The sequence below is a fragment of the Lagenorhynchus albirostris genome, chromosome 10 (assembly GCF_949774975.1).
Source record: "Lagenorhynchus albirostris chromosome 10, mLagAlb1.1, whole genome shotgun sequence".
Classification (NCBI taxonomy): Eukaryota; Metazoa; Chordata; class Mammalia; order Artiodactyla; family Delphinidae; genus Lagenorhynchus; species Lagenorhynchus albirostris.
Window position 1 is genome coordinate 43,313,592 of NC_083104.1, and position 9,946 is coordinate 43,323,537.

Genomic DNA, 9,946 nt, shown 5'->3' on the forward strand with positions numbered 1-9,946 from the left:
GGAAAAAATTAGGGGTTGTAAGTAAAATAAGGAAAAAGGGGTAGAGGAAATCAGTGAAGCACATTGTAGCTTAACCCTTCACCTTAACAACTGAGGTTCTTAACAAGTAAAGCCTCCCCATCCCAGAAAATACGAATAATCCTTCTTCACACATCTTTGTACTTTTGCTCCCTATTCTTGAGGTTAGGTTCTAGATCCTAAAGATATCCGAAAAACAGTATTATAACCTAGTTATCTGTAGCCGCCAGTCATCTTTTATCATGTTGTCCGTAGAAGCCAATGCTTCTGAAACCTCTTTGATTAGACACCAATCATACACCCCCAAATTGACACAAAAGGCACAATGAAAAGCAGCTTATCAAGGCAGAGAGACGTAATTGTAAAAGAAAAATTCTAGGAAGTAATACAGTCACGGCTCAAATTGAGATTGAATAATACAGCCATCGTTACAAATCTTCAGGCTGTATGTTCAGAGAGTAATTTGGGAATAAATCCATGATTTGCTGTTGGGAATTGAAATACTTAGCAGTTTGCTGTATTATGTTATAGCCTTCCCCGGCAGTTTCCAAGGTGGCCTCCAGATCACTGACAGGAGAACTTTGCTGGTACTGGATCTGGGGCTGCAGGAATTCCTCAACATAGTTGTTGAATTGATTGTTCCAGGTCTGGTTATTCCAGGCTTGGGGGCACCAGGTCTGACTGTTCCAGCTCTGATTGTTCCAGGACTGACTGTTCCAGCTCTGGTTGCTCCAAGTTGGGTTATTCCAGGTCTGGTTACCCCACATGGGCAGGTTTCCGGAAGAGTTCACCAAGCATCCTTGGTGGTACGAATAGAAGCCCGGGTATTCTGTAGTTGCTGGGCCCTGAGTCACAATGTTGCTATTCCTGGGCCAGTTGTTTTTCTGCCACCTCTTACATTTCATTCTCTGGTTCTGGAACCAGGTCTTAACCTGTTTGTAGCTAAGGTTCAGGATGTTGGAAAGTTCTTGCATTTGCTGGAGGCTGAGGTATTTCTGCCTCTGAAATCTGTCATTGAGCACACACAGCTGCGTCTGAGAGAACACGGTTCTGGTCTTCTGCTTCTTGACCAGGACCTTCTCTTCCTTCTTCTCTGTGCTCTTGTCTGCAGCTGTGGCCAGTTTTACTCTGGGGCTTGTGGAAGAATCAGGACTGTCCTGAATAAGCACATCCATGGAGAAGGAAGGAAGAGGAGAGACAGTCTCCATGTCGTGGGTCTCAGCAGATGACATTTGCAAGGACACATAATTTTCTTCAGGCCCATAAATCTCAGGCATTGGTGAAGATTCCCTAGAATTGGACGCTTCGGGGCCACGCAGGCTTTGGGGACAAGCTGGGTCCACACTCATGTTGTTGAATTGAAGGAGAGGGAGAAAACCAAAGAGCTAGATAGATGGTAGGAAAAGTCCAGGCTTAAGAATCTAGGTAGAAGAGCTTAGAGAAAGGTGAAGATGTCCAGGTGTAAAAGTATTAAAAACATGGGATGAAGGGAAGTCACCTGTGTGATAACAGAAGCCTACCAGCCCAGTGTAGGAAAATGACAAAAAAGTTTGTGGAGGCTCTAGACTTATAAGTAAGGCTCGGCCATACTTCGACCCGCCCCTCCTCCCTTTGTGTCTTTTTAAATTATGGTTTTCTCTGGATGTATGCCCAGTAGTGGTATTGCTGGGTCATATGGTAATTCTATTTTTAGTTTTTTAAGGAACCTCCATACTGTTCTCCACACAGACTGTATCAATTTACATTCCCACCAACAGTGCAAGAGGGTCCCATTTTCTCCACACCCACTCCAGCATTTATTATTTGTAGATTTTCTGATGATGCCCATTTTAACCAGTGTGAGTTGATACCTCACTGTAGTTTGATTTGCATTTGTCTGATAATTAGTGATGTTGAGCACCTTTTCATGTGCCTCTTGGCCCTCTGTATGTCATCTTTGGAGAAATGTCTTTTTAGGTCTTCTGCCCATTTTTCGATTGGGTTGTTTGGTTTTTTTGATATTGAGCTGCATGAACTGTTTGTATATTTTGGAGATTAATCCTTTGTCTGCTGATTTATTTGCACATATTTTCTCCCATTCTGAGGGCTGTCTTTTCATCTTTATGATTTCCTTTGCTGTGCAAAAGCGTTTAAGTTTCATTAGGTCCCATTTGTTTATTTTTGTTTTTATTTTCATTACTCTAGGAGGTGGGTCAAAAAAGATCTTGCTGTGATTTATGCCAAAGAGTGTTCTTCCTATGTTTTCCTCTAAGAGTTTAATAGTGTCCAGTCTTACATTTAGGTCTATAATCCATTTTGAGTTTATTTTTGTGCATGGTGTTAGGGAGTGTTCTAATTTCATTCTTTTACATGTAGCTGTCCAGTTTTCCCAGCACCACTTATTGAAGAGGCTGTCTTTTCTCCATTATATATTCTTGCCTCCTTTCTCATAGATTAGTTGACCATAGGTGTGTTGGTTTATCTCTCGGCTTTCTATCCTGTTCCATTGACCAATATTTCTGTTTCTATGCCAGTACCATATAGTCTTGATAACTGTAGCTTTGTAGTATAGTCTCAAGTCAGGGAGTCTGATTCCTCCAGCTCCGTTTTTTTCCCTCAAGATTGCTTTGGCTATTCAGGGTCTTTTGTGTTTCCATACAAATTTTAATATATTTTTGTTCTAGTTCTGTGAAAAATGCCATTGGTAATTTGATAGGGATTGCGTTGAATCTGTAGATTGCTTTGGGTAGTATAGTCATTTTCACAATATTGATTCTTCCGATCCAAGAACATGGTATATCTCTCCAACTCTTTCTGTCATCCTTGACTTCTTTCATTAGTGTCTTTTAGTTTTCTGCATACAGGTCTTTTGCCTCCTTAGGTAGGTTTACTCCTAGGTATTTTATTCTTTTGTTGCAGTGGTGAATGGGATTGTTTCCTTAATTTCTCTTTCTAATCTTTTGTTGTTAGTGTATAGGAATGCAAGAGATTTCTGTGCATTAATTTTGTGTCCTACAACTTTACCAAATTCATTGATTAGCTCTAGTAGTTTTCTGGTGGCATCTTTAGGATTTCCTATGTATAGTATCATGTCATCTGCAAACAGTGACAGTTCTACTTCTTCTTTTCCAATTTGGATTCCTTTTATTTCTTTTTCTTCTCTGATTGCCATGGCTAGGACTTCCAAAACTATGTTGAATAGTAGTGGTGAGAGTGGACATCCTTGTCTTGTTCCTGACCTTAGAGGAAATGCTTTCAGTTTTTCACTATTGAGGATGATGTTTGCTGTGGGTTTGTTATATATGGCCTTTATTATGTTGAGGTAGGTTCCACCTATGCCCATTTTCTGGAGAGTTTTATCATAAATCAGTGTTGTATTTTGTCAGCAGCTTTTGCTGCATCTATTGAGATGATCATATGGTTTTTCTCCTTCAATTTGTTAATATGGTGTATCACATTGATTGATTTGCATATATTGAAGAATCCTTGCATTCCTGGGATAAACCCCACTTGATCATCATGTGTGATCCTTTTAATGTACTGTTGGATTCTGTTTGCTAGTATTTTGTTGAGGATTTTTGCATCTATGTTCATCAGTGATATTGGTCTGTAGTTTTCTTTCTTTGTGACATCTTTGCCTGGTTTAGGTATCAGGGTGATGGTGGCCTCGTAGAATGAGTTGGGGAGTGTTTCTCCCTTTTTAGGGAAGAGTTTGAGAAAGATAGGTGTTAGCTCTTCTCTAAATGATTGATAGAATTAACTTGTGAAGCCATCTGGTCCTGGACTTTTGTTTGTTGGAAGATATTTAATCACAATCTCAATTTCAGTGCTTGTGATTGGTCTGTTTCTATTTCTTCCTGGTTCAGTCTCCGAAGGTTGTGCTTTTCTAAGAATTTGTCCATTTCTTCCAGGTTGTCCATTTTATTGGCATATAGTTGCTTGTAGTAATGTCTCATGCTCTTTTGTATTTCTGCAGTGTCAGTTGTTACTTCTCCATTTTTATTTCTAAATCTATTGATTTGAGTCTTCTCCCTTTTTTTCTTGATGAGTCTGGCTAATGGTTTATCAGTTTTGTTTATCTTCTCAAAGAACCAGCTTTTAGTTTTATTGATCTTTGCTATTGTTTTCTTTGTTTCTATTTCATGTATTTCTGCTGTGGTCTTTATGATTTCTTTCCTTCTGCTAGCTTTGGGGTTTTTTTTGTTCTTTCTCTAATTGCTTTAGGTGTAAGGTTAATTTGTTTATTTGAGATGTTTCTTATTTCTTCAGGTAGGATTGTATTGCTATAAACTTCCATCTTAGAACTGCTTTTGCTGCATCTCTTAGGTTTTGGGTCATTGTGTTTTCATTGTTATTTATTTCTAGGTATTTTTTGATTTCCTCTTCGATTTCTCAGTGATCTCTTGGTTATTTAGTAGTGTATTGTTTAGCCTCCATGTGTTTATATTTTTTACAGATTTTTTCCTGTAATTGATATCTAGTCTCATAGCATTGTGGTCAGAAAAGATACTTGATACAATTTCAGTTTTCTTAAATTTACCAGGCTTGATTTGTGACCCAAGATATGATCTATCCTGGAGAATGTTCCATGAGCACTTGAGAAGAAAGTGTATTCTGTTGTTTTGGGATGGAATGTCCTGTAAATGTCAATTAAGTCCATCTTGTTTAATGTATCATTTAAAGCTTGTGTTTCCTTATTTATTTTCATTTTTGATGATCTGTCCATTGGTGAAAGTGGTTAAAGTCCCCTGCTATAATTGTGTTACTGTTGATTTCCCCTTTTATGGCTGTTAGCATTTGCCTTATGTATTGAGGTGCTCGTATGTTGGGTGCATAAATATTTACAATTGTTATATCTTCTTCTTGGATTGATCCCTTGATCATTATGTAGTGTCCTTCTTTGTCTCTTGTAATAGTCTTTATTTTAAAATCTATTCTGTCTGATATGAGAATTGCTACTCCAGCTTTCTTTTGATTTCCATTTGCATGGAATGTCTTTTTCCATCCCCTCACTTTCAGTCTGTATGAGTCTGTAGGAATGAAGTGGGTCTCTTGTAGACAGCATATATACAGGTCTTGTTTTTGTATCCATTCAGCCAGTCTGTGTCTTTTGGTGGGAGCATTTAATCCCTTTACATTTAAGGTAATTATCGATATGTATGTTTATATTACCATTTTCTTAATTGTTTTGGATTTGTTATTGTAGGTCTTTTCCTTCTCTTGTGTTTCCTGCCTTGAGAAGTTCCTTTCGCATTTGTTGTAAAGCTGGTTTGGTGGTGCTGAATTCTCTTAGCTTTTGCTTGTGTGTAAAGGTTTTAATTTCTCCATTGAATCTGAATGAGAAAAAGAAAAAAATAGTAGTAATAATAATAATATTTTCTTGTGACCTCAGCTGTCAGTGTCTTTGTCCCCACAGTGAGCCACAGCCAATCCCTGCCTGCCCAGGAAGTCCTCCAGTACTTCTAGGTAGGTCTCTGGACCTGCTGTGGGCACTGTGGGGCCAGCTCAGACTCTGATCTGGCCTTACTCCCACGTGTACTTGCCTCCAAAGTCCACAGTTGCCTCCAGAGTCCACAGTTGCCTCCAAAGTCCACAGCCTCAATTGTGGGAGCACTCATCGTCTATTCAGATATTTCACAAATGCAGGGTCTAGCATGCTGATTGCAGGGATTTAATCTGATGCTCCTGCGGCTGCATGGAGAGATTTCCCTTTCTCTTCTTTGGTAGCACTGCCCCTGGAGCTCAGCTTTGGCTTTGGCCCTGCCTCTGCATGTGTGCCGCCCTCAGGCATCTGTTCTCCGCCCAGGCAAGAAGGGGTGAAAACAGTGGCTGATTAGGGCTCACTTGCTTACTCAGGCCAGGGAGAGGGAGGGATACGGCAGTCACAATTGGGATGTGCGGGAGTGCCTGCAGCAGCAGAGGCCAGCAGGAAGTTGCTACAGCCTGAGGCGCACAGTGCATTCTCCTGGGGATGCTGGCCCAGGTCACGGGACCCTTGGCAGTGGCAGGTTGCACAGGCTCCCGGGAAGGTGTAAGCAGTGACCTGCGCTTGCTCACAGGACCCTTGGTGGCAGCGGCGGCAGCATCGTGCCTGCCTCTGGGGTCTGAGATAACAGCTGCGGCTTGCGCCTGCCTCGAGCTCGCACAGGCGATGCCCTGCCATCTGTGAGCGCACGGACCAAGAAGCTCCTATGGCGGGCCCACGCCTCGCCTTGTGTGCTCCGCAACAATGGTCTCTTGCCTCTCTGGCGGGCCCAGGCTTTTTCCCGGACTCCCTCAGCTGTGGCGCCCTAGCCCCTTCACGCTGTCTTCATGCAGCCAACCCCAGTCCTCTCCCTGGGATCTGACCTCCGAAGCCCGAGCCTCAGCGCCCAGCCCCCACCTGCCCCGGCGGGCAAGCAGACCATCTCAGGCTGGGGAGTGCTGGTCGGCACTGATCCTCTGCGGCATTCTCTCCACTTCGCCCCCTGCACCCCTGTTGCTGCTCTCTCTTCTGAGGCTCCGAAGCTCCCCCCATCCCCACCAGTGAAGGGGCTTCCTAGTGTGTGGAAACTTTTCCTCCTTCACAGCTCCCTCCCAGAGGTACAGGTCCCATCCCGATTCCTTTGTCCCTTTTTTTTCATTTTTCTTTTGCCCTACCCAGGTACGTGGAGATTTTCTTGCCTTTTTGGAAGTCTGAGGTCTTCTGCCAGCATTCAGTAGGTGTTCTGTAGGAGTTGTTCCACATGTAGATGTATTTCTGATGTATTTGTGGGGAGGAAGATGATCTCCACGTTTTACTCCTCTGCCATCTTGAAGATCCTCCAACCCATCATATTCTTTTATTTAAAATTAATTAATTAATTGATTGATTTTTTTGGCTGTGTTGGGTCTTCGCTGCTGTGTGCAGGCTTTCTCTAGTTGTGGTGAGCAGGGACTACTCTTCGTTGTGGTGCATGGGCTTCTCAGTGCAGTGGCTTCTCTTGTTGTGGAGCATGGGCTCTAGGCACATGGGCTTCAGTAGTTGTGGCACGTGGCCTCAGTAGTTGTGGCTTGCGGGCCCTAGAGCGCAGACTCAGTAATTGTGGCTCATGGGCTTAGTTGCTCCGCGGCATGTGGGATCTTCCCGGACCAGGGATCAAACTTGTGTCTTCTGCATTGGCAGGCAGATTCTTAAGCACTGCGCCACCAGGGAAGTCCCCATCATATTCTTAAGGTCACCCAAATTTCCCAAGCACATTCATGCATATTATTGCATTAAGTCTCAACACCCTCATAGAGGCTTTGTGCTCATTTTACAGATGAAGATCCTAACCCCTTGTCAGAATGTGATCTGCAGACTAGCAGCATTGGCATTGCCCGGGAGTTGGTTAAACATGCAGAGTCTCAGGCTCTGACCTGCTGAATCATGACCTGCAGTTTAAGATGATTCCCAGGTGATTCATATGCACATTAAAGTGTGGAGGCACTGGACTAAAACTCAGAAAGGTTCAGTGACTTTCCCAGGGTTCCAGGACAAAGTGGTGGCTCAACTGGGATGAGAACTCAGGCTCTGAGCCTCCAAGAGAAATGCTTTTCTGACAGTAATGCTTCACTCTGTGCTCGAAGGCACAACCATCCTTTAGGTCAGTTCCCGGGTCACGTCCACATCCTTACCCTAAAGACCCAAGCAGAGTCAGACACCCCTGCTTTTGCTCCTGAAGCCCTTGGTGGGCTCCTCTGTACAGTGGTGAAGGCACTGAGCCTTGTAACGAGGAGAAGAAAATCAAATCATCAAGCATCTTCTCAGGTCAGCCACTGGATTTATCTGGAAGAGCTCCATACATCACTTGGGTGGGCATACCTGAGCAATGGGGCAGCAAAGAGAACAAACTGCTGTGCAAAAGGAGGAATTTGTGTTGATCCTGAGAATGAAGACTAAGGTGGGAGAGAAATTAGGAGGAGAAAAGAGGAGGGGAGAGTGCTAGAGCCTTGTAGGAGGAGGTACAGTAATGTTTCTAAATTCTTGGTGGGAATGGATAGCTTTTTGTGTTTTTTTGGTTTTTGTTTGTTTGTTTTGTCCATGCCACGCAGCATGCAGGATCTTAGTTCCCCGACCAGGGATTGAACCCGTACCCCTGCAGTGGAAGCACAGAGTCTTAACCACTGGACCTCCAGGGAAACCCTTGTTTGTTTGTTTGTTTGTTTGTTGATAGTGGTGAATGGGCTGTGTTTTACCCAAAATAGAGGCTGGGATTGACACACTGAAGCTGAGAGCTGAAGCTGACACAGTGAAGCCAGAGGGGTGTGAGGCCTCAGTGGGCCCTGGGACTGCATAGTGACTGGTATGGGCCAGCTTGTTTCTTGTGCTTCTTGGAACCCCCAAGACCTAGCCCAGTACTCCCAAAATGTTTCTCGTATGAATGAATGAAAGCCAAAGAAATCCATAAATATTATCCAGTCCAATTCCCTCTTTTTTGTTTCTGTTTATTTGTTGCTGACTTTTCATTTTTTATAAGATACATTAAATAGTCCAACATGAAAATACAAATATACAGTTTAAAAAATAACAGTAAAATGAACACCAATATACTCACCATCTGAACCAAGAAACAGAAGAGCAAAGGTTTTATAGTTTTTCCTCTCATGTTTACATCTTTAATCCACCTGGAAATATTTTCTTTTGTAAGGTATGAGGTAGGAGGCTAAGTATTTTTTTCATATGGATAATCAATTGACTCAGCATTTCTTGAAAAAAATTTTCCTCTTCTCACTGAGCTTGCAAGACCAACTTGGATATAAAACAAATTCCAACTATGAGTGGGTTTATTTCTGGGTTCTATCTTTGGTTCCTTTGATCTGCCTATCATTTTCAGTGTAAAACTATGTGATCTTAATTACCGAAGCTTTATAATAATTACTAATATCTGACATGGTGAGACCCCATGTTGTTCTTTTTTAGCAGTTTCTTGGCTGTTTATAGGCATTTGTATTTCTAAATAATTTTTAGAACCAGTTTGTCAATCACAAAAAAATATTGTGAGGTTTTTTATAATTATATGGAATCCTTAAATCAATTTGGGAGAGAACTCACATCTCTTGATATTTAATCTTCTAAAACATGAACAGGAAATTTCTCTATAACTCTTTAGAAATTCTTTTATGTATTTTAATAAAGTTTTATAATTTTTTCTAAAAAGGTTATTGTTCACTTTGTGAGACTTATGTATCAACACTTCATATTTATTGATGCTATAGTAAAAGAAATCATTTTTTAAAAAACTACATTTTATATATGTTTGTTGCTGAAACATAGAAATTCAGTGGAACTGTGTGTTATCAACTTTTCATTCAGTGATGTTATTACATTCTCTTGCTAACTTTAATATTTTGTCTGTAGATTCTTTTGGATTTCCTAAAGAAATTTGTAGAGTTGCTTGGGTTTTCCCCTTATGTCCTCTGTAAATGATCTCTTTTTTCTTCTTTCCTAGTCCTTATGCCATTTATTTTTTGTCTTTGACTTATTATACAGGTGGGTATCTCTGGTACCAGGTAGAAATGATGATAGAGAAGCCATATTTTTCTTATTCCTAATTTCAAAGGGATCTGTTTTGACATGTCCTCATTGATGGTGATATTTGATTTGTTTTTGTTTTGTTCAGATTAAAGAAGTCCCATCTTTAAGAATCATTTTTCATGAAGAAATGTTCATTTTTTTTGTCTTAAAAATAAAGTGTAGAAGGAGAGTCAAGATGGCAGAGTAGGACGACAGAGAGTTTGCATCTCCTCACAACTAGGGCACCTAACAGAGACTGGTGGGGGACCTTGACACCCAAGGGGACAGGGGAAACCCCAGAGCGACCCGGTAGGATGTGGAGGGAGTGAGGAGAGAGGAGAAGTGGAGGCGGGATGGGACCTGTGCTCCTGAAGGGCAGCTGGGAGAGGGGAGGGGTTCCCACACCTGGAGAGGCCCACTCACCATGAGGGGATC

At 41.9% G+C, this 9,946-nt stretch overlaps 1 protein-coding gene across 2 annotated transcripts; it reads right to left on the reverse strand.

Annotated features, from left to right (window-relative positions):
• Window positions 1–446: 446 nt before the first annotated feature.
• Window positions 447–1,367, reverse strand: LOC132528041 (homeobox protein NANOG-like). Of its 2 annotated transcripts, XM_060164065.1 has the most exons (2): window positions 863–1,367; window positions 447–817 (listed from the first exon to the last, which is right to left on the reverse strand). In XM_060164065.1, the coding sequence occupies exons 1-2, from the start codon at window positions 1,365–1,367 to the stop codon at window positions 447–449; spliced, it is 876 nt and encodes a 291-aa protein (XP_060020048.1). The 2 variants fall into 2 exon arrangements, with proteins under 2 accessions (XP_060020048.1, XP_060020047.1); XM_060164064.1 differs by having other exon boundaries at window positions 447–1,367.
• Window positions 1,368–9,946: the final 8,579 nt, after the last annotated feature.